The sequence below is a fragment of the Rhopalosiphum maidis genome, chromosome 2, assembly GCF_003676215.2.
Source record: "Rhopalosiphum maidis isolate BTI-1 chromosome 2, ASM367621v3, whole genome shotgun sequence".
Lineage (NCBI taxonomy): Eukaryota > Metazoa > Arthropoda > Insecta > Hemiptera > Aphididae > Rhopalosiphum > Rhopalosiphum maidis.
Genome location: NC_040878.1, coordinates 66,493,000 through 66,518,794, shown reverse-complemented (window position 1 = coordinate 66,518,794; position 25,795 = coordinate 66,493,000). Strand labels below are relative to the sequence as shown.

General features: G+C 28.1%; 2 protein-coding genes across 2 annotated transcripts; both read right to left on the bottom strand.

Moving 5' to 3' along the window:
* Positions 1 to 201: 201 nt before the first annotated feature.
* On the bottom strand, positions 202 to 17,665 carry LOC113553055 (bone morphogenetic protein receptor type-1B-like). The gene is made up of 8 exons (XM_026956180.2): positions 17,216 to 17,665; positions 2,684 to 2,868; positions 2,254 to 2,595; positions 1,997 to 2,189; positions 1,631 to 1,928; positions 1,404 to 1,562; positions 1,142 to 1,313; positions 202 to 1,077 (listed from the first exon to the last, which is right to left on the bottom strand). The coding sequence occupies exons 1-8, from the start codon at positions 17,286 to 17,288 to the stop codon at positions 937 to 939; spliced, it is 1,563 nt and encodes a 520-aa protein (XP_026811981.1). The 5' UTR covers positions 17,289 to 17,665; the 3' UTR covers positions 202 to 936.
* Positions 17,666 to 23,557: 5,892 nt separating this feature from the next.
* On the bottom strand, positions 23,558 to 25,405 carry LOC113553124 (ubiA prenyltransferase domain-containing protein 1 homolog). Its single transcript, XM_026956289.1, has 2 exons — positions 25,221 to 25,405; positions 23,558 to 25,136 (listed from the first exon to the last, which is right to left on the bottom strand). The coding sequence occupies exon 2, from the start codon at positions 25,115 to 25,117 to the stop codon at positions 24,134 to 24,136; it is 984 nt and encodes a 327-aa protein (XP_026812090.1). The 5' UTR covers positions 25,118 to 25,136; positions 25,221 to 25,405; the 3' UTR covers positions 23,558 to 24,133.
* Positions 25,406 to 25,795: the final 390 nt, after the last annotated feature.

Here is a 25,795-nt window from a genome sequence, read left to right as displayed (position 1 = left end):
TTTACAAGTCTTTTACGAGCAACATGTTGCAGTTTAAAAAATGATTTAGTCTTAAAAACACAAACGTTACTATCAAAAATAAATTATAGGTAAATATATTGTATACATTTATACATAAACTTTATAAGTTGACTTGTAATCTACTAGGTAAGTATACATTTAGAATAAAAACAATTATATTAACAAAATATTATAATGCAGTAAATAAATAACAATGATTGTTTAATGTACATAGTAAAAAAAATAATCTATAATATATAACTATATTGTATTATAATTATAATTAATATATATCATAAAATTATAGAAATTATATAATTAACTAATTTGAATCGGTTACATATTTAGATACTATCTTTAACCGCACAATTAGTCATACAGAGATGTACATGTCATTTTAGTGAATATAGGAAAATATTGAAAATTAAATTCTAATTTTATTGTATATAAAATGAAAAACCATTAAATCAAAGACATGTGTGTACAATAGAAATTGTTTTAAGATTGAAATGATTATAAAATAAAATTATGAGAAAGTAGTTTAAACACACTATTATACACTGTAAACAGTGTATAATGGTTAGAACAAATTTAATAAAAAAAAATCATAGTTAAAACAAATAAAAAAATGCTTATTGAAATTTATATTAGACTGTAAAGTCAATTTCTACTATATACCAGAAATATAAAAAAAAAAACAAAAATAATCTTATAGATAAAAAAATATTTACATTGCTATAAAACATTAATGGCACACATCTATAAGCTAAATGTTAAGTAGATCAGCTGACAAAAAAATAGTAAAATTGTTGTTCATTTAAAGTTGACAATAGCAATTTAGTAATATTAAATTTAATTCTATCTACACAGTCTTGGGCAAAATTATAAAATCCTACATTTCAGCTTTTATGGCTGCAACATTAAATTCATCCTGTATTATACATGATGAATTCCGTTTTCCAAGGTTTCACTATCCTCGAGTTTTCGCAGTGTCTTCATAACTCTCAATGCTGGCAATCTTACATTTGGATTTTGATGCCAACATTCTTGTATGATTTCTGATATCACTCTCAACCTCTGAAATACAATTAATTAAGTAAAACAAAAAAACAAATAACATTTATATTATTTTTATACTCACATTATCACACTTCCATCGAATAGGTATATCTGGTCTAGCCCCTTGTATTATTAATACTAAGCGCATGTCTTCCACTGAAGGGTCAGAGCCAACCAAATTAGCGTAAGGCAACATATATTCGTCAGCTTGAAGCATAGGTGATCCTCCAACAGGCCAACTTTGTCTGCTCCTTCTGTAAATTAGAAAAATTGAGTATAATTTTAGATTAGTAAAATTAAATAATTTTAAATTATAGTATGAGTAAAATTATTAAAATACTTGCCTACACAACTCCCAAAACACTAAACTTGTTGAATACATATCAGCAGATTTAAATGCACTAAATGAAGTTACATCAATAGTATCATTGACTACTTCAGGAGCCATATAACGTCTTGTACCTACTCTTGAATTGGGAGCAATGTCAATTTCATTTCTTCGACTAAAATTGTATAAAATGTATTAATTATTATGGGTTCAAGATAAATATTATATAAAATAGATAACTACCTATCATATCGGACAGCTAAAGCAAAATCAGCAATACAACACTCTCCATCAGTCTTGACCAAAATGTTTCTTGATTTAATATCTCTATGGGCAATACATGGCTTGCCGTGAGTACCATTAATTGGCTCATGTAAATGTGCCAAGCCACTAGCTATTGATCGTGCCATAACAACTAGTTGAGCGGTATCAATAGTATTCTCTTTCAAAAAATCATGTAAGGAACCACGTTTATGATATTCTGTAATCAACATCATCTGAGCACCTCCGGCACTGACTTTTAAATCAGCTGCGATAAAACCTTAAATTTTTTTGAATAACATATTGAGTTTAAACAATCAAAATCAATAATATTATTTTATAATTTACCTAAAATGTTCTCGTGTCTAAGTAAAACAGTTTGATATATTTCTGTTTCTCGTAGCCAACTCTGATCATTAATAGTAGTAAAAATTTTCACAGCTACATGTTCACCTCTCCAATTAGCTAAACATACTTTACCAAATCTACCTTCCCCAATTTGTCGCTCTATTCGTATTTGTTTGGCAATTGTTCTTTGAACCTAAATAGTAATATTTTTTTTAATAGTATTTAGTGTTTTATTGTAATCACACATTGGTACTTACAAGTAATGGAATCCCAGAACCAGAACCAGATGAATGGCCAATAAGTGTTTGCAACAAATTGCTGTTGCCCGATATATAGCTGTCGGTGGATGCTAAAGCATATAGCCGATTTTTCTCCCTTCTTCTATACCTAAGGTATATCCAACCTATGATGATTGCAGATACTAGGAGACAGATAATCATTGACAACATAAATGCAATGTAAGGTACAGAATTAATATGAACTTTGGGTGGTACTGTTGTTGTACTATGTGGTATGTACATGGGTCTTATATCTTTGTTGCACATATCTGAGTTGCAACACTGAATAGCTAGACCATATAAAGAATTGCCACCTTTGCACTAGAAAAATAAATAAATTAGAATATAACATTTATATAAAACAGTATTTTGTATAAAAGTATACACAGCAAATTTTAAAAATATTTACTTGTAAGAAGCCTTGTTCACCAGCTGCAAGACAACCATAAGATACTATTGGTTCATATTCACCGGTTTCTTCGTTTACTTCCTCATGCACAGCGCTAAAGCATTGAGAATAGCGAGAAGTTACACATGTTCCGTTTGTCTGGCCGTCTGGACATTGATGTTCGCAATAACACGTCAATCCATGGACTAAAATTTAAAAAAGATATTTTTAAGATATTTAAATTTAAACAGCTGATAAAATACATGTTAAATGTTCCTTTTCATTAAATGTCATGTTGTTAAATTAAAGATTTATTTACAATAGTTCATTCATAATTAATTTGTAAATAAATATTTGTAAAAAAATCTGCAAGTGTTCAAATTCTAATTCAATTAAGTACCAAACAAATTAATGTGTTAAAAAAAACAAAAAAAAATATGAGACGATCAAAGAAAAAATTAAAAAATCGTACAGTGTCGGCGCCATTTGTTGAACAAAGACTAATGAAAACCGGTAGCCCAGATATTTTCATTAAAATTCATCTGGACATTCATTCCGTTATATAGACAATAAATAAAATATGATACATTAATTTTTTATCCAAGTTCGTTTTTTAACCTTTATTATTCCCACCTAAGTAGTTTATAGTTTCATAAGAAATTAAAAAAAACATATCGTCTAATTATTTATAGTATACAAGATAATGTTTCTCAACCAGTGTGTTGCGACTCACTGATGTGTCGCCAGATAATTTCATATGTGTCACGAAGTAAATTAAATAACACAAAATGTACAAACATTTTTTTCATGATTTACAAAAATGAATAAGTATTTAATATAATTTCTAAAGTGATTAAAAATAAGTTATCTGTTATCGGTATTTATCATTATTTTTATATTATATTTGTTCTTTATTTTACATTACCAATTAAGATAACCCATTATTTTTCTGTTTTAATTTTGTGTCGCAAAGTATGAAATATTTTAATAGAGAGCCATAATACAAAGGATGAGAAACATTGAGTCATAAGATATAACCATCTTATATATCCAAAACTTTGAAAATATTACGAGTAGTAAACTCTGAACGATGAGAAATCGTTTTTAGTATAGGTGGCTATAGGGATTAAAATATCCTATTCAAATCCTTCCCCTACTTTGAAAATAATAATAATAAAAAACACCTGTTGCATAGCCTTATAAATATTAAACATCATAAAAGAAGGTAAAGAGAGTGCAGGTAAAAATCAGACACAAAGAGCTGTTAACCAACAACAACGACTACGACAGTGCTATATATATAAAATTCAAAATGGATACGCAGTGTATGCGTTTGGGTCAATCCAACTAACCCCTTTTACATAAAAACGTTGAATAATAAAAACCTGGTCCGTCTATATACGTATACACACTAAGATAAGCGATTTCAAACCTCACAGAGCCATACTACGAGATATTACAACAATGCAACTAAATCTGTCACACCTAAAAAAAACCATTTAAAAACTCATGTCAGAAAAATATGAATACGTGTTATTCATATAATATGAATATTTTATACAGTCATTTACATAATTTATGATTTATGTGCCAGTGGGCGGCATAATGGTGTTACCGAGACATTTAATTATTAATCGGTTATAAATCGCATGAGGGAGAGAAAAGGAGAAAGAGAGAGAGACTTGAATGCCCGCATTGTCGCTCTGATATTATATTATTATAAACACGTAGGAGTCATTCTCAGTGGATGATGCGAGAGTGAGCGAGTAACTTTTTTTATTCCTAAAGACTAATTAAAACTGATGGGTTTTTCGTTACCTGCCGTTTAGGCGTTTACGATTTTATTACTTTCGAGGCTCCAGTACATAAAACATAATTTCGGGTGTGTCTATGGGATCCACTGGGTTTTCAAAGAAAATAATATACCGTAGAGACTTGAACGTTTTGTTTTAATGTCGACTTATAATTGGCCTAAAATATAATATACGGGTTTTAAATCTTTAAGTACATTTCGCTTCCTTATAATAATGGACACACGCCAAGCCGAATTGAAAAACGGTTTAAATGAATTATACACCTAAAAAAAAAATACTATATTACACATTATATACTATTATTATAGTAAATCACAGTCAATCATTAAACTCCAGAAAATGTTTCGACCCAAATACAATATTATTATTAAATAGTGGCACGTTTGACAACAATACATTCGATCTCCGAAAATACTACACACTACACGTGCCCGCGCTAGTCATTCCACATAAAAAATAATATTATTATTAATAATAATATAATATTATAATAACGTATTCGGACGGGAGTGGCCGTCCGGTTTCTAAGGGGTGTCGGATTACTATAGTACGATCGTCGTCGCATTATAATAAAACCGTGATATTAAAATACTTTATATTATCATACTGCAATAACAAAAATAATAATAATAATAATATTAATATTAATATCGTATGTTATTATTTTACGGCACGCCGACACGCGATGGCTGGACACGCCGTCGTCGTCGCCGTCACACGTCGGAGGCGTCGAATCTCCCCCGGCCGAGGAATAAATTCCGATCCGTGGACCGTGGTGGCAAAGGTGTCGGGTGTCCGAGAAACAATCGCCCGCGTTACACGGCCAAATACCGACACCGTTCTCTCCCGACGCGCACCGGTTCGCTCTGACCACCTCCCCGCCGCATACACCCGCGGACAGCGGCTTACGAGAAAAGAGCGCGCGCGCGCGCGCACACACACACACGGGCGAGGAACGCGATCGCCCCCGCCACGTCCCTTCACGTCCGCCGCGTGATTTGTTGCGTCGAACCCTGCCCCTGCCCCCGCCTCCACCACAACAAAACACTGGGCCCGCTCAAACACATGCAACACCACGACGGTCGTCAACGGGTGACAGCGGCGGCGGCGGCAGCAGCTGCACCGACCGACGCGACCGGTTTCGTTTTTGTATAATATAATACGTCTCGCTCGCTCACTCGTTCGCACCGTTTCTCTCTTCGTCTTACGTTCACCGTCCGCACGCACAACAAATCTGTTTTCGTGCATCGGAATCACGTTCGACGGGCGAGGCAACGAGGACGGGACCGCGCGCACACAATATATACACACAACCACGTCTTTCTCTCGAACGACCCCTCTCGGGGTACGCGACCAGCACCACCGGCACAACACATGTGCACCACGCCGACGATGCTACGCTGCGCACAAAGTACCCTTATTATTATTATATTTATTATAATATATTATACTATATTATTGTATTATTATTCCGACAATAATAAGCGTTCGGTACCTGTTTAAGGAACGTCATGCAACACCCCTCGTCGGTGGGTAAACGCTGCACACATGTTCCACCAGTGTTCACACAGTTTATCCGAGAAGTCCTAATATAACAACCCGGCCGGGTACGCACGTACCGATTTAAAATAATATTCAAGCGAATCGTCACGTTTTTTGCCCAACGACAAACCGCCCGACACAACAACAATTAAAACTATTCCCATTGGTTCAAAAATACGGTTTATTTTTTAATACTTTAAATATTATAATATACTCGTACACGACCTCGGTCGAGTTTACTTGGCGTTTCGTTATTTTGTACCTAAACTTTTAGCTTGAAAGTAACATTTTGTCCTTTTCAATAGAAGTATAAAAATGAATTTTAAATCAGCAAATTGGAAAAATGAAACTAAATAACTAACAATATTGTCTGATATTTTATTTAATGAAAAATTATTCTTCGACCGATTTAAAGATAATAAAAATATATTACTTTGCAATTCATTTTGATTTCCTTTATTTAATAATTATATATTTATTTATTTATTTTAGTTTATAGATTACTTGTACCTAATGAGTAATGAGTAATGACTAATAATAATTCTAAGATAATCGTTAATATTTACAAAATATAAAAGGTACATATTATATGAGTGAATTATACACACCAATACTATCATAAATCATTATGATAAAAACTGAAAATAAAATAATATTTATTACATAATACTATCTTTATTATCCAACAACAAAAATAAAATTACTAAGAAAAGTTTTTTTTTGATTTTTATCATGTTAATTGATAATCTATACAAAATGAGATTTGTTAACACCGTTTAATAAAATGTTATCGACTGTTTTATAGGTTTAAATATATTTATACAACGCCATTATTAATTTAAATCTTAGTAATAAGGGACATTATAAAACAGCAAGAATATATAGCTACTAGCTAGAAAGGTATAAGTGATACCATATATTATTCAGGCAATCTATATTATATGTATTTTATAATTTAATATTTTTTCTTACAAAAAAAATTATAGTATGTAAAAATTTAGTATGTTTTAAAAACAAAATTTGTCACAATTTACAGAAATAAAATATCAACAATAATAGGTATTTATATGAATAGAAATTTTTGTTTGTAATTTTAGTGAATACGTACATAACATGATATCATACATTATGAGATAAAGTTAAATATATTACCTACGCATAAGTATTTTTTTTTATCAAGAAAATATTTTTATATTTCGTTTAGTATAACGTATAGTATAAACAATTGAACGATATATTTGCATAGTAGTATAAATTTCTTCAATATTTATCTTAAACCAAAATAAAATTCCAAAATACCATCGAAACCATTAAAAATGCAGAAACGTGATAAATTCAATATAGTGGCTCACAGAATCGCGTAGGTATGTGTAGAACTCACAGTGTCAACGACACCTGTATTTTATCAGACAATAGGATACTATATACGACCAGGTGTGAGTACATTATCAAAAATACAATACCTGCCATCTTCTTTCGAGAAGTCTCGGTACATCAGCGTCTTGGTAATTTATTTTGATGTTTTTTTTTTCGATGGAAAAACGCTAGTTTACGGTCACGCTTTGTCCAACAAACTACCGAATATGTTCTCATCAAACTCCGTTTCATTGTCATTGAAATATCATTATAAAGGATATTTTTTGTAAAAAGACATGAAATTAGTGTTGAAAATTGAAGGAAAATCCAATTACAACTAAAGAAATACGTATTGTGTATTTGTGTTATAGTACTAAGAGTTTATCGGTCGATATTCGCCACCCAATTTCAAAAGTACCTATAGAATGTTAATGTTTACTATCCAATAAAAAAATTGTGCTAATACTCAATTTACAGAATACAAAACATGATTTAGACCAAGACCATTACAAAATTAAACTTTTAATATTTTTCACAAATAGATAAATGATTTTAAAATGTAATTGTGTGTTTACGGTAAAAAAACAATAAATTAATCAGTTTAAAATACTAAATAATAGTAATTGGTATTCACAGAAAAGCATTTTCTCAAAGTCTTTTGTATAAAAAATATCTACAATATCTGTGCATATTATAATTCAGTATCTTCAATATTTCTTTATTAATTTTTGCCTTTTGGTTCTTGATACCCTTGGACCCTACTACCATAAATATACTATTAGTTTTCAGCACCTTAAAAACATACCCAATTTAAAATTTGGAGAAGATGGTCTGGTGTTTAATAGAGGTGGTATTTAGATATATTACTTAACAGATAATTACATAATTACATAAATTAATGTATTAAATTTAAATTTGATAATAAATCATTGCATATGAAAAACAATTCTGAGCAAAAACGGTTTAACAGCCTATATTTCTAAGTATATATTTTTATAATAATTTATATTTTTCTATTATTTTAATAAGTTTAATTTATTTTACATATTACATATATTACATTAAGTGAGTTGTTACCGACAAACTGCGTAAAACGATATGATATAGGTTCATGGTATAAATATTTTACAGCTAATCTTAATATTTTGAAAATTGTATTATTTATAGGTTATAGGTATATTAAATAACAATATACATAGTAACAAAATGTTTTAAGTCTATAAAAATTATATTATTAGAATTACAACAACATAACCAAAATAGTTCATATTTGTTTTAATATCTGATTTCGTCAAAATTTTATTTTTGAATTCTATAAAAAAAATTATGCATATGGCTGCTAAACGCTTAACAGTTTTTTTATTTTATTTAAAAGACATAACTATACCGTAAATACTTTGTACAAAAAAATAGAAAAAATTAAAAACGTATATAAATATAAAAAAACAGATATTTTTAAAATTTATCACGATAATTTTGAAAATTACTTTTTACTTTTGATCCCTTAAAGTACCAACTAAATCCACTTTACGTCAAAAATTGAGCCTCACAGATGAAAATAAATGCATTTTTACTGTTCCAAAAGGTGATGACAGTCACAAGTAAATATTTTATTTTTATGAAATCTATCAACGCTTTAGGAACAAGTAGGTACCTATAAATATGAAATAAACACTATGTTGAAAAAATACCTACTTTCAGAGATTAACAGAATATCATAGTAAAAATAGAGATTCTAAAATTGAAAACCTAAGTTACGACTTCATAAGGATTACGCTGTGTGTGTCTTTTTTTTTTTGAAAATGTTCCAAAATTATCCCGAATACGTTGAAAAAGTCACGTATTTGGCTAACGATCACGAACCGATTCTTTGTCAAAGAAAAAACCTTCAATGTTCATACCTATTAAATAATGTAGGTATATAACACAACTATTCTGTACGATGACCCTATATATTACCAGAGCAAACCTTTATAATCCAATTTATACCAAATACAAGGCAACGGAAGAGGAAAAAAATCACGTATTTGCCGACACCTCAATTTTATTATAAACAACGGGTTTTCTGGGTCAGCTATCTCACCAATAATTGTCGTAAGCACGTTCGAAACACGATGGTGTCGTACCACACACGCACAAATAAATAAAAGTATTTGTTTTTTTTTATATATACATATGATATAATAATACAATATATATATATATATATATATATGACGTGCAATTACAAGATACGGAATCTTGTATTGGAGATGTTTTCGAGTATTTGCTGGAGGCTAAGTTTAAAAATAATAATAATAATAATAAAGACGAACTGTAACAAAATGTTACATTAAACGTTTAGTTTTTATCAAATTTAATACCCGGCAGCAGTTTACGCAAACGGTTAGTTGACCATAACGAGACAAACGTGTGGCCGACCGGTTTTCTACGTACCTATTATATACCGCGAGTATATATGGTATATTTTCTCAGACCATCTGGCACAAACTTACACATTCGTCTTCTCTTTTCTTCTCTCCGGCATCAACAATTATTTAACGGCGGTCGGCCTAATCCCGCGCGGTGTGCGTACACACACGTATCGCGGCGAGCCATAGACACATAAATGTTTTGTGCGTGTGTGTATGTCATTGCAGGCGTTTTCCTCCCATTATCAGATACCACATCTATCGCGCTCGTATCACGTATATATTATATTCACGTACGCATATAAATGTCTTCACAGTATATTACGATCGGTATAAAAGATCCACGGACCACGCGACAGCCGGAAGAAGGGGAGGGGTGAGTAAAAGAAATAAATAAAAAAACACATAACATCATATACGTGTAGCCGTGTAGGCATACAACGTGTATCTATATAATATATGTGTATATATATAAAAAAAATAATAATACTCGTTCGGAACAATTCTCACATTGTCACGCAATGACTTTGTATGCACAAAAGGATTTGTACGGCTTCGTTTTACTTATAATATATAAATATATATATAAACCTACTTCTTCTTCTTATTTCAATTTTTTTTTATGGCAAAACTGATTTGATCTGGTCTCTGTGAATCCGGATTTCTCAAGGATCGCGCAGCCGCCGCCGTCTCGAAGAACTTAACTGCGTGGTATCGCGGATAAATAAAACGCATACGGTATATATTATGTCTCCGTCGATGAGAATATAAGATTCTATCCTAGCCGTATATACTTTTCTTACGTTCAGTCACACACACACACACACACACACATGAAACATACCCCATATGGAATTATTCACTAACAGCCTTGTACTGTTGTCGTTAACGAGGCATATTATATTTTCGCAAGCAAAACGCGACCGTCGGATTTTAAAAGTGTGAAATATTTCAATGCACGTGTGACACATGTCCGTATTCTGAATTTGCGTGTCTATATTCCTCTAAGCATAACAACCAACAAATATAATTTGTGTTATCGTGCGAAACGTGAAACGTTATTAAAGAAGAATAAAATTGAGAATTTTCTATATTAAAGAAAAAAATATCAAACTGTATAAAAACAACCAGAATTCAATATTTAGATAACCAATATACGCATTTATTTAATACTATATAATTACACACATTCATATAATTACGTTCGTTTATCAAAACGATTATTGATTATCTTCTTCGTCGATTGATTTATGAGTGTAGATTTATTAAATACTATTATACTTTAGCTGCGCTGACGTCGTTACATACTTATATTATTATTATAAAATGTATGTAGGAGAGTGTTATATTATTACTATTTAGCTGTAACAACGCGTATACAATAGCCGCCTGCAACAATCTGTCATTACAAACGCTTTGGGTTTTGACACTTATTAAACCCATTGTACATTAATTGTAGACGTTTAAAAAATATAAAAATAAACGTGAACCCATAAATCGTGTTGTTCAACACCTGCATGTACAGTATACATGTTTTACAGATGGTCATCTATAAACTCTATTTCTTGTGTATCATATGCCTGTACACTGTACATGAGTCGTGGAATTAAATTCGAAATGTACAATGACGACTACATCAACAACGCCGACTGCCATTGCATATATTATAAAATATAACCATTAACCACTAATAAATTGTTATGATTACCATCATTGTGCTGGGAGTGCCAATAACTCGGGAGAACAACCCGGCGCGAGTTCTTAATTATTGTTAATCATCTCTCCGAATGATTTCAAGTGCTTACTGACTACTCACTATAATTGTATAATATGCCATATACATAAAATAAAAACATTACAGATCCATGGGTTCTTAGACATTTTGCAAACGATTTCACGTATATATGTGTATTTTATTAATATTTTTTTTAACTATATAGCAGATATCGCACAATGAGTTTTCGTGGATCTATATAATAATAATAGTATGATGTATATTTGTTATCTGCAGGTAACAACGATTTTTGCGCGCCAGTCCCGCGGCGGAGATTGGCGGTTGTCTGTACGTGAAAACGTGCGTGGGTGAGCGATGTTCACCGCAGACAGGACTCATGCCTACACACAACGACGAAGTGACTTTAGGGCGCGGAAGTCGTCGTCCGACGGACGGATGCTAATCGTTTCTCATAAATTCCGAGATCTAAATCGTACATTTTTTTACCATAATATTTCCTTTTATTATTATTATTACTATTATCGCGCATACATAATGATACATTACATATTATTAGCCCCGCGGAGTCGTGACGGACGCGCGTGGTAGGCGTGAACCGCCCAACACCTCGACGCGATTTACGTCTGACGTACACGGTGCGTGTGCACGTACATATAATATTATACTATACACGATACGACGGTTATTATTATTATTATTATTATTACACGCAGCAGCGGCGGCGGAGAAACCACGTCCGCCACCAAGGGCCGGGTGTGCGTTGCCTGAGGGGAGGGTCAAGGACACCATCGTCGGTTGCAGTGGTGTTGTGCTGCTGCTCCGTACCCGACACCGCAGACTCCGACAACTCGTTAAAAAAAAAAAAACGTCGTTCGGCGCCACACGTTCAAATCACATATCCAAAAAATCCTTCCAACCGCAGTCGGACCCATAATACGCGAGTCTGCCGTCCAAATGTATAGTATAATTATTAAAAAATAATAATATAATTAAACTGACTATCGAATGTCAACAATAACAAAAAAACCGTTATTGCTGCCATGCAGCATAACAATTTGCACGTACCTAGTACCTACAAGGCTACAACTACTTAGATAATACATAATAACATCTCGCGGGGATCGGAATCGCTTTATGAATATGAATATTATCAATAATTCAATAAATATATATAAATAAATATATTATATTAACACAAATAACAATTTCCAATGTTTTTTCCAACAAGGCAAATAAGAGATCATTTTAGGAAAAAAACAAAAACATTAGATATAGGGACGTAGGACTGTTAACAATAAATTAATTTTACAAAAAATAAAAAATTTTAATTTTTGAAAATTAACATTATGTTGAAAATAATAGTTGCGAATTAAAATGTAATTTTTTTTAATTTGCTTACTCTCATAAAATTTAAAATAAAGTTGTAAAAATTGAAATTGAAACTAAATTAACAAAATAATTTAATCATCAATATGCAAAACATTTAAATTTTATTTTCGAATCTGTAATCAGTGTGGTTAAATGTGTACCTTATTTAAATTGTTCTAAAATAATTCCAAAAGAATATAATACCTATGCAAATGTTACATGTTATAAGAACGTATTATTAATATGCAAGTATCTATCAGTCCCAATTCCGGGTGTGTTTATTTCGAAGTTACTACTTATTGGTATTACTGTATTAGTGTAGATATCTGGTACATATTATTATGTTTCACATTCTATATCTACTAGTTTATTGGAACGAATATCTCAAATACGAAAGAAACCCTATAAGTTATTACTGCAAGTATAATGATCCGTTTACATAAGAAACGTATCTACGTCGATCTGTATGTTCAAACGCCACACTATATAGTAAGGAAACGTCTGTGTACGCGAGAAGAATATAATATTTTGTACAAAGACAACGAAACAATAACGTCGTTTTTCAAGATAAGCAAACCCCGATTAAATTACAATAATATAACCATATATTATACCTATAAATATACAAAACAATCGTATTTATTATAAGTGAAAATAGACAATAATACATAATTTTGTTTTACTACTTATTACAATTTTAAATATATACCTACATAACGCTACCTATAACAGCTGTAATTGATGAAAGATAACATTATTTTTTTATAAATAAATACCTATGCTAATTATAAAAATAAATATGTTCACAACTGAAATCAATACTGAATACTTAAATACATAATATAGGTAAATTCAATTTTAGACATAAAATAGTAATAACTAGGAATACAAAAATACAAATATAACATACAACGTAATTTAATAAGTAAGTATAATGAAAAATCTTTAAAGGTATCAATAAAATAAGGTCCTATTTATTTGTATATAATTAATATACAGTATTTTTGATCTTAATAGATGAAGAGCACCAGATCTACTGTTAAACTCTTTGAGATTAAATTTAATTCAAACCATTTATTTAAAATACATTAAACCCGGGATTAAAACCAATTATACCATTTGAATATAGGTATGTTTCTGTGAATACATAAGTAATGTATCTATCACTGATCTTTATTATTTTTATCTATTAGTTTTAATTTTTGAATAATAATAGGCAGATACTAGATATATTAATACTACTTTAACACATTTACCATGGATATTTCAATAATATGGAAAAAATATGGTAAAACATTTTGTATTCCAGCATGAATAATATATATAATATAAGAACTAGATAACTTTGGTAATTACATTAAATGCAGACCAAATTCAGATATTAAAAATTTGATAAATACCTACTAAAATGCATGATTGAAAACAAAAGCAAATAATTTATTAAATTAAATATGTTTTATATATCTTAAATATAATTAAAAATATGATTCATGCATAAGGATGAGAAAATTATAATTTATTAGAATTAATTTTTATAAAACTATTTGAATATTTTTACTTTAAGATTAGTCAGTATTTAAATAAATATAAACAAAGTATAAGGCATAATAATATAAGATTAGAATTTCTAATATATAAATAAAAATAATATTTTCAAGGTGTTTACTAATTACCATATGATTTAATATTACAGTTACATAGTTACATTCAGTTTACTCTTATATTTTTAAGAACGAAAGTAAAATATAAATATATCAGATTCTCATATACAATAGATTAGTCATTCTTAAGGAAAAAAAATTGATCTAATACACACATACACTTATATATATATATCCACAAAAGGGTCCTATTGATTCAGAGATTAACATACAGGGGGAAGTACATTTTATAGTTGGCGTACAGTCTACAGCACATAGTATGCTCCCTACTTCCAAAACTAAATGACATTTCTTGGGGGGTGAGATCTCAATAGCTTCAAATAAAACATAATTTATGACTGCTGGGACAGTTACGCAAGTTTAGAAGGGCAAAAGTTTAATGGATAAAAATGTTTGGGGTGGTAGTCCCTATTTTCTTAACATTGTCAACTCAGGAGAAATACAGTTAGTTATAAAACTTAAAAACCTTCTATGTTACATGAATAAAATAAAAAGAAGTAATATATGTATTATATTCTATAATATTAAGAGCTGAAATAATCATAATTTAACCAGTAATATGTATGTATTAATATCTAATATCAACAAGTATTACTCCTATTAAACACTTATTTTATGATTATTTAAATATTAATCACAATAGTTACTACAAAATAAGATAAGACAAATCAATTATGATTTCTCATAACGCTTATGTATAAAATAAATAGTTATAAAAATTATAAAAGTAATTTAGGCAATTTAAATTTTCAGTTATTAAAGCCTACTTTACATAAATGCCTATTAGTATTGTATAAGGCACACTTCTAACGTTCATAATTTGCACCAAAATGATAAGGACATAATTTACTCTTAATGGAACTATGAATAAACAATGTAAATTGAAACACACACAGTCAATTATATTTTATATAGAACCTCGGATATTATAGGCTATTTTATTTAATTTACACGGTAATCATTTGATAGATTATAATATTATTATTGGTATTTGGAATTGAAAACATAATGCAATCTGGTGGCAGTCAATCAATTCAAATTTTAATTTACTTACAATTCTACTTATTAGACATATCATATAAAACCTTAATTATTTAGATACCTAATATTAAATAAAAAAAAATTGATATTTTTTTACAATAATAATTGACACATGATCAATATTTCTATTAAACATACATAGATAAGGGTTTATCAGTATCTACCTTAGATAGGATATTGCAGCGATCCCCAAACTGTGAGGCGTGTCTCCCAAGGGAGGCGCGAGCTTTTGGCAGGAGAGGCGTGAGCCGCGTGGTAAAATTTACTGTTAACTCATATTGTCATAAAAATAAAAATGTTTGTATATTTAAATACTACAAATTTGTAATTTAATTTTTTATGGGAGGCACAATTATTTTTTTTTAATTTTTAGGGTGACGTGAACTAAAAAAGTTTGGGAATCGCTGGCATATTATATAAAAGTATCTAAAATATTATTGTTAACAAACAATAATAAAATATAAATGAAGGTAATAAAAATATAATTATTTAAAAGTAGGTAAGTATTAACTATTTGTTTTTTCATAGATATTATTATTGAATAATAATGAATCAAAAAATTAAAAATTAAACTGTATTAAATGTACTCATATATTTGATTTTTTAAGGCTTATAATATTTTAGTGTACATAATTCAAAATAAAATAATATATTAATAACTCAAGTTATTTAAAAAAATATATAATGTTAGAAGTTTTAAGAATTTTTAACATATAGATTATATTAGAAGGTATCAGGCATATTATATTCGTTCAAAAAATGTTATTTATTTTAGTTAGGTAATTAACATTAATCCCTTCAGTTATTATGATTTTAAATTATTTTAAGAACTACATGATTTTAGACTTCATTTTTTCCTTATCATTTCATATTAAATGTTGTGATAGTTTAAATACTACACTGCCATAATATAATAAAAATTAAATCAATGTATCATTAAATAATTATGTAGATGCATATTTATTTGAAATAATATAAAAATAGCAAAATTATATAAGTACATATGTTACCTAACACAGGGTAGATACCTACCTAAGTATGCACTAAATACAAGCTAAATATATTTTTAATGTAGTAATATGATAATATTATGTTATTGTAAATGAATTTAATTGTTTTTAGTTAATTAAATTGTAGAACTAAAATAATGGTATATATAATATATAGACTATTTATGGTTATATTTTACTCAAGGAAAATCAAGAATAAATAACAAAACAATTTTGTATGCCTTTCTTAATATTAGGTAACTAAATTTGCTATATAATATGTGTATCTAATTGCAGTTGTGACATATGGTTATCTAAATCAATTTAAATGGATTAAAAATATCAGTGCACAAGCTGCACACCAATGATTCAAATATAATACATATTATTGTAAAAAATCATTTTAAAATCACTTGTGGTAGATATATTAGATGTCTACTGATAAGTGTATAAAGATTTTATAACTATTACTTATATGATGAGAACCAGAATGAGATTAAGTGTATATTAAAATTATTAGTATATGGCTGTAAAGTCTATTCTTATACAGATAACAACCACATAGCGAAATATTGATAAACCTGGGTAAATCGACACTTGAAACAGTAAAAATAATAATAATATAGAGAATTTTACCTGATTTAGCAGCAACTGTTGCTATTCCTAGTCCGATGGTTAACGCACTGCTCAAATTTCGTTTCAGCAACATGATCAGAGTAAATTACGACAGAAGGATTCCAGACGTTATCCGTGTTCTCGTTTCCTTGTTATCAAACGAATATTGTACTCGACGAACTCGGCAGCTGCATTTCGGTCTGCGGCGTTCGCACGTTCTCAAACGAATTAATAAATCGCAAATGTGTAATAAAAACGATATAAACCACAAATAACTGTTTGTTCACGGAAAGTACGATAAGCTTGAACGGAGTATACGATGGTAGTGAATTTAAAAAAATAAAATGACAAAAAAAAAAAATGATTAGTAACAAACAGCTACCAGCACCACGAGACGAATGACGGAGATAAACACAAGACGGACGCGAAAACCAGAATGTTGCTGGCAGTGGCCGGCGGGGGGCTTGGTAGCCTGTGCTCAGTGCTGCGGGTGTTGATCGCTGGAGAAAATAATAATAATATGGTATCGCTATGTATTTCAATTGTGGACGTCTGGTGGGCATGGGATGGAAAATTAAATTAATAAGAAAACAGCTGATGAAAAGTAGCATGGAAGAAAAACGTACAACTACGATATTGTCGTTCGTTTGACAACATACATACGGCACGGCTCAGGTGCTATCAGTTCAAATTTTTTGTTACTAACTCACAAACTAATAAAAACAGATGTCTAGATAGACGCTAATAAAGAACAAATCGATCTAAAATTATGCTTACAAATGACATAAACAAATCGTTTCAAAATATTATTATTAATTGTTATTATCTGTTATTTTAATGTTTTCTATGACGTAAGCCACGTAACTATTCATGTATATGGCACACACTACACACACAGTACGGTACGTTCAATACTCAAATGTGAGATAATACACAAATGACAAACCTTGAATAGTCTCGTACAGTCGTACACCATAAATAACAATATTTTGGCCTTTATAATATTTAAATATTTAAACAAAAATAATATGATACCAATATCATTAAATTGTATAACATAAAAAAAAATATTAATTATTAATAATTTTTGATATATTTTATAATTGTATTCTAAAGAAATCATTAATTAATAAAATATTAAATTAGTAAATAGATACTTAAGATCCTAAATAGAACGACCAATTTTAAGTATTTCCGATATTATCATTTATCATTATCTAAAAAAGGTAAAATATACAAAATATTTTAGGTTTTTTAAGTTAAATAGACATATTACTTATTGAATGAAAAACAAAGTCAAAAAGATCAATTTTGAGTTTCTCAAGTATGCAAATATTTGAAATAACATTATAATTCAATTTTATATGCAGGTTTATTAACAATAACATAAAAAGTAAGTACGATAGGCAAATTCTAATTCCACCAAAATGTTGAGCATATAAATATAAACATTTCAAAAAAAAAAATCTAAAAACTTAAATTTTTTGTATTTTAAATTCAAAAACACAATTTTTAAAAAATATTGAACATTTTGAAGTTTTTCAACCATAGCTTCCAAAATAAGTTCGACCGGCTTTTTTTTAAAGTGCCATCAAATTATGCATGCAAAACACACGTTTTGACCATGAACCTAGAGAATAGCAATATTGCAACACAAGCTATACAATTTACATTATACCATTAAATTAATAAATAATATATCAAAAATATGCAATGTTTTTGTCAACATTTCCACCTATAGGTACCATTGTATAAATCTTGTAAAGTACTTGAGTTAAAGTATTCAAAATTTCAAATACTTTTTAATTAGGTACTCAGGTTCGTGTTTTAAATACTTTTTCATTTTAGTATGTAAGTATATTTTGTATTTCCAATTTAATCACGTTAAAAAACAAATTTAAAAAATTGGGAATTGGATGTGTGATTTAAATCATAAAATATAATTTATATTCTATAATCCATTAAAAAATATAATATAATTCTAGAACTATTATTTTTATTTGTAATATGGTCTACAAGATATGAAAATGCAATAAAAAAAATTATTTTGTTAATTTGTAAGATACCAATCAATTTTATTTATATATTTTAAAAGTACGTATCTATAAGACTATAAATACTTTTTTGAAGTATCTATGTGTACATAATACGTTGTACTCAAATACTTATTTTTACCGACTATTCAAGTATTTCAAGTATCTACATATTTTAAAAAAAGTAACTGTAGTTCTTTTATAATTGATTACTTTTAAAAAGCATCTTTTATAAGACTGTATATTGCTAACAAAAAATCAACTACTAATATAGTATAATATAAATAGCTTCATTATAAGTTTAAATATATAAAATATTTAAAAAAAAAAAGCATAACACGGTTTTTTAATTAAAAATGGAGAAACATTTTTAAGAAGTATTTAATAGGCAATTTTTGAATTAGTGTAAGCTAATATTTTTGCTACTCACTTCTTTCGTTGAATAGTGAACTATTACAAATTTATTAAATTTTTTAGGTGAACCATTGGTAAGTGTGAGTGTCCAGTATCCATATGTCCACCGACCCACCGTCATAAACCGCATTGCCTAGCCTACGCCTTAGTCCTTATATTTCTGGTTTTGAAATTGTGGGATTGTGAATTTACAATAATTTGTCTATATGACTATAGGAATCACAATATTATGAAATCATATTCTTATTAAAAGCTAATACAGTAAGTTATTAGATTTAAATATTTAATCATATTTAGGATATAAAAAAATATCACGGAGACGGATCAATTTACGACATCTGTCCACACAAACGTCGTAAACACGCCTCTGTACGAGAATAATTGCTATAATTAACAGTGGTACATCAACATTTTCAAACAAGATACGACTGGTATGAGTGAATAAACTTCAAAACTAAGACACAAATGTTGTTATCTGTATAGTGTATCCTATTGACTATATTTTATTTTAACTATCTAAGCTATATAGTAGAGTTGTCTAATTTTTTGGGAAGACTAGGCCACACTAAGCGAATAGAAGTTTTTAAAGGCCGCAAATATTACAATAGTAAATAGATGATTTTTTATAATAATGGATTTTATTTTAAATTAATAATAATTAATTTTATTTATATAATTACAAGAAAATTAAATATATTTATCTAGAATTAAAAGAAGAAAAAAATTAATGTAACATTTTAAATTGCTTTTTTGTGAAAGTAATGAATCAATTAATAATAAAGTAATAATATCGATTGTGACAATCTTCTAACAATTTTCGATGTGCTTGACGCTTGTTCGAAATAGTGAACCGATTCTTACTTTTGCTGTTTTTCATTATTGCATTTTTCGCAAAAGTAAGTATAGCCGAAAAGCAAGGATATTAAGTATATGTTAACATGTATAGAATGTATAGTATAAATACTATATAAATCTAAATTATTAGTTTCTTTAAAAAAAAAAAAATAAATTGCTAAAAGAGATTATAAGTAGGCTCTTTTTAAGGGGCTTAATATAGGCAATAATACTAAAAGGTATATTTTTCTTGTCAATTTATTTATTTTTATCTATGTAAGTACAACAAATTAAGATATGCTTATTACTTACTAAAATAAATAAAAATAAATATTAAATACTATATCGATATTTATACAGGTTCTATATAGCCAAAACAATTTTTATAAATTTATATACCTATTAAATACAGTCAATTCAGAAATATTATTGTCAAGCTACACGAATACTTGGCCTTTGTATTAAATCATTGTTGTTATTATACGTAGAAATGTTTAGAAATTAAAATAATGGATCTATAAAACTATAGATGAGACAAAAATGATAAATAATATTAATAATATTATACTTTAGAAAAACATTTAATTATGCGTAATTTATTGCATTGTTAAACTTGAGGTACTTGACACTAAAAAAAAAAATAGTTGACAAAAATCAATAGATGAATATTATGTATACAATTAGTATTAAGAAAATAAGTAAGAATAATTACTCAAATGTTTAAAAATAGATCAAAATCAAAAATCCTCGGTATTTTTCAAAATAGTTGGAAGAAAAAAAATGTTTGCAGCTAGATACCTACCACCATTGATTGTATAGTATAATATAAAATATGTAATTTACTCTATCAGCAATGGTACCGATTCACTATACATTAGGTGTAGAGTGTCTGAGTGTGTTTCTATTGAGGGTGTATTAAATTTGAATTCAATTTTATAATATCATCATTATATTAAACAAATAACGATTTTGATCAGATACAGCCTGGTGGACTATATTACATAGTACCTACTTATATGTAACATGTACATTTATTTCATTAAATGTTTTTCAATATAGTTGTTAAAGTATTTAATAATTTATTTTATTAGTATTAATATAACCTAAGCTAGGTTGATTATAATTTTATCTAAAATTATTGTAGTTATAATATTTGTATTTAAATACTACAATAATATACAATATTTAACATTTGTACCATATTATATCAACTTACAAATCTCAAAATTCAATAAAATCTTCCTGTAAATATTGTACAACAATTAAAATAGATTCATAGCATAAATACATAATAGGTAAAATTAATCAATAATAAATTTAAATGTTTATAAAAAAATATTATGACTAAAGATTTCCCAAATTTTTGAACTAAGGAATTATCAACTTATGAAGAGCTTTAAATTAAATTTTAATAATTTCTATCGATGGATTATTTTAATAGAAATAATATTTGGCATTTATAATTTTTTTTTTAAATTTAAATTGTCTATAAATAACTTAAGTAAAAAATTTTGAAAATTATATTATAAAGATTTGGTGAAATTTTCAAGTTTTTATGGTTATTTGTTTTTAAATTACAACAAAATAATGATATAAATTTAGTCAAAATATGATTAAGCATAAAAATTACACTTTTCTTTTAATTTTTATTTGTTTTTCCGGATTATGAAAAAAAGTACTGTACGTTTTTAATTCAAACCTTTTCAAAGTAAAAACTAGATGTCTAGATAAATTTCTATTCTAAACCACTCTCAAAGTTGAAAATTAAAGCATTTTAGCAATAACTTATTTGTTATTGAGTATTTACACAGACAAACACACACAAAACACATCACTTTTAAAATCAATACAGAATGAAAATATCAGAATCTAAAAATGTTTTAAAACTAAAAAAATATTTTCAAAAATTAAGTTTTTGCAATAATTAATATTTTATATTAAACAGATTACTCAGTAAATCCACCAATTACTGGTGGACAATGGATACATGATTTGTGTGGTATTATAGTATTTTATACTATTCTATTACACAAGTATACAACTTACATACACAAGCCAATATTGTTTTTCTTGATAGGAAATAGACAATAATTGTAAAAAAAATACCTTTTTTTGAATTTTATTTTATAAGGTATTAGCACTATCATATTTGGTAGGGTTATTTGAATCACTTTGCATTTTGTGTAAGCTAGTTAAATAATTTTACAGATCATAATCTTAAAAAAATATTTAATTTTTGATTGTGTTTGTCTACATATTATTATATATTTATATGAAATGCTGTAAAGTGTAAGCGTTTGTTACATTATTTAATATTTTTTGACAAATAATACATCTTACTATCTTAATATTAATAACAACATTTGAATCACCTAACAATAAATATGTATTTCTTAAGTACTACATGCTTGGTTCTTTAGATATTAACAATTACATCATTTAATCAATGAATAAACTTAAAATAATTGTTTACATATTTTTTAAATTTGTATTTAAAATCTAATAAAATATTGTATGGCCAATTTTAAATCTATATATTAACAGATTACTTTGGTCAAAAACAAAATTAATAATAATAATTAAAAAGAATCCAATATTATAAATTATCATAAATCATAATATATTATAGAATTGATTGTTCGGTTGATCAATTATTTACAAAATTTTAAAATTCAGTATATTATACTAATATTATACAACATCATATACATTTTTATTTTTATTCAAGGAAGACTTTGATTTTTAATATTTTATATACTTGAATTTTATTCTTCTTAAATTTAAAAACAGTGCAATGTATAGCATTTTTTATATTATATTAATAATAAATCATATTAATTACACGATATTGTAATTTATATACATAAATAATAATTATACATATATTATATGGGATCAATAAATGTTAATACTAGACAAAACCAGCCGAATTTGCATAAGAATCTTAAGCAATAAGTACTTAATGACTGTATACAGTATAATAATAAATATAATTTTGTTTTATTACCAAATTACATCACACTGTTTAGTGTAAATGTATATTGTATATAAATATATATTAGTAAAAGGAGATAAAAATAATTTTGCTAAAATTAAATAAAAGATCACATACTATAATAATAAATCAATGATAAATTGATAACATTGAACTCTATATCTTGATTTATCACATTGATTATATAATATTTATTTGTTAAATAAAAAACAACAATTTGTGATACTTAAATTTCACATATTTATGGTATTGTAAAAAAAAAAAAAATATATATATAATAATAACCAGTATTCTAATGTTATAACTTAGGTGTGTTTGTACAATAAAGATTTCTATTAAGCAAAGTAACAAAAATTGTAATTAAAATAGAATATTCAGTACATTTCAGCCAAATGAGCTGGATATTTTAGTAAAAGTTTTTATCAACTACATAAAATGTATGTGTAGCTTTAACATTTCTTTAAACATTCATTTTTAATACATTAATTTATTACTTATAGATTAAAAAGTATAAAACTGTTACAATAAAAAAAAAAATTCAGAATAATGGTCTCGATGCATAATAAGTAATAACTATACACCCTAAGGAACGTTGTTAGGACCATCGCAACCTACTGTAAGAACATTCGATACTAATAGCCATAACTTTTAAATATTAGTATCTCAATTAATATTAAATGGCAAATTTGATTTATCAGCAGCCATTACTGCCAATATATATAAAATTCCAAAAATACAATTTAAATTAGCAGTTCGTTTAGGTACAGATTGAATATTTATACCATCTCTAAACTCTCTTTCTATTTTAAATGCATAGCTCATTGTAATTAATGGCAATAAAAACCATTTAGAACATCTCACTGATAGAACAACAAACATAATATACGGAGTAAATAGAAGAAATCCATAAAAAATTATTGAAGCTGTTCGGCCTATTAATATTGCTAATGTAACAATACCAGCTTTCCTGTCACTTTCTAAATCTCTTGTATTGTTACTATGTAATATAGCTTCAGTGTTTAATGCTAACGGTATAGCATAATATATAGGTTCCAAATTAAGTTGACCCGTATGTGATAAATAAGCAAATAAAACTGATGCAGGTCCAAACAGTATTAAGAATATTAAGTCTCCAAGAGCAATATATTTGAAACCAAATCCACCGGTATATAAAAATGAAATGCTCAAACCCCATAAATAGGCAGCAGCCAGATGACCCATTTTTGCTTGAGATATAATGGCAAGCCAAAAGAATGTAACAAAACTCAAAAAGTATAATATAGCACCTAATCTTTCAACTTCATTCTCAGACAAAATTCTATCTACCAGTGTTCGGTCATCGCTATTACGGCCATCAATACCACGGACATAATCATAGTAGGTATTCACCACATTTCCAGCTCCATGAACCAAAGCAACCGTTAGTAGAGTCAACAGCAGTGTCAGAAAACTAAATTCTATGTTGGAATTTAATTTCTGAGCTATAGTGCAGCCTAATAAAGTTGGTATTATTGATGCACTCAGTGACCAGGGCCGAATGGCTAGTACATGAGACGGAAGTTTAGTGCGCAGGGACATAAATATTGAGGGTAGATGAGCAGCCACATTAGGCAGTGAATCAGCGGATGCAGTGCCACTGTTGGGCATCGTCTCAACACCTAATCACCTGTACAACAAAAAAATAAAAATAAACAATAAAAGCATTCAATAATTATTAAAAACCATAACACTACACAAATCTTATACTCACGAAATTAGAATTTTTTAATGCCGAGTCAACAAGACCGGCGAGACTACTTCGTAAGTGAATAATGTAATTACAACTCTAGTACCATGATGAAACTAATTAACTGAATATGGATCGAATATTCTATTGAGTACTGAACTACTGACTAGTGTATAATGTATATCCATCGGTCATCATATCAATAATCATTATTATTCATTATCATTCAGCTCCGCTATCAACGATAGTAACGTCATGTGTTTGCTATGCGGTTACAACAATAAACGTGGTTATAGAAAACGAACGACGTCAAATGTGGAGATTTTTGAGAATGTATACGGACTTATTATTATTACGGTTATTTAGAGTTCATACGATCGTACCAAATACATAAATCAACTTTCAAAGTTCAAAGTTCTAACGTTACAAAATCATATTATTATTAAATATTATAAACTTCATAATGTGATATTGTGATATGGACATTATCAATTCGATTAAAACACTACGAATGATAAGGAACTGAATTGTGTAGGTACTAGGTACCTGTCCTTCTTTCTGGATCCTATAGTTTACTTACCTACTATTTACCTAGTTAC

Excerpts from the sequence above, each read along its gene's own strand:
- LOC113553055 (XM_026956180.2), bottom strand. The coding sequence starts at position 17,288 with ATGTTGCTGAAACGAAATTTGAGCAGTGCGTTAACCATCGGACTAGGA. Across the intron at positions 2,869-17,215 it reads AACAGTTGCTGCTAAATCAG|TCCATGGATTGACGTGTTAT; the intron begins GTAAAATTCTCT and ends TTTAAATTTTAG. Across the intron at positions 2,596-2,683 it reads GTGAACAAGGCTTCTTACAA|TGCAAAGGTGGCAATTCTTT; the intron begins GTAAATATTTTT and ends TTATTTTTCTAG.
- LOC113553124 (XM_026956289.1), bottom strand. The coding sequence starts at position 25,117 with ATGCCCAACAGTGGCACTGCATCCGCTGATTCACTGCCTAATGTGGCT.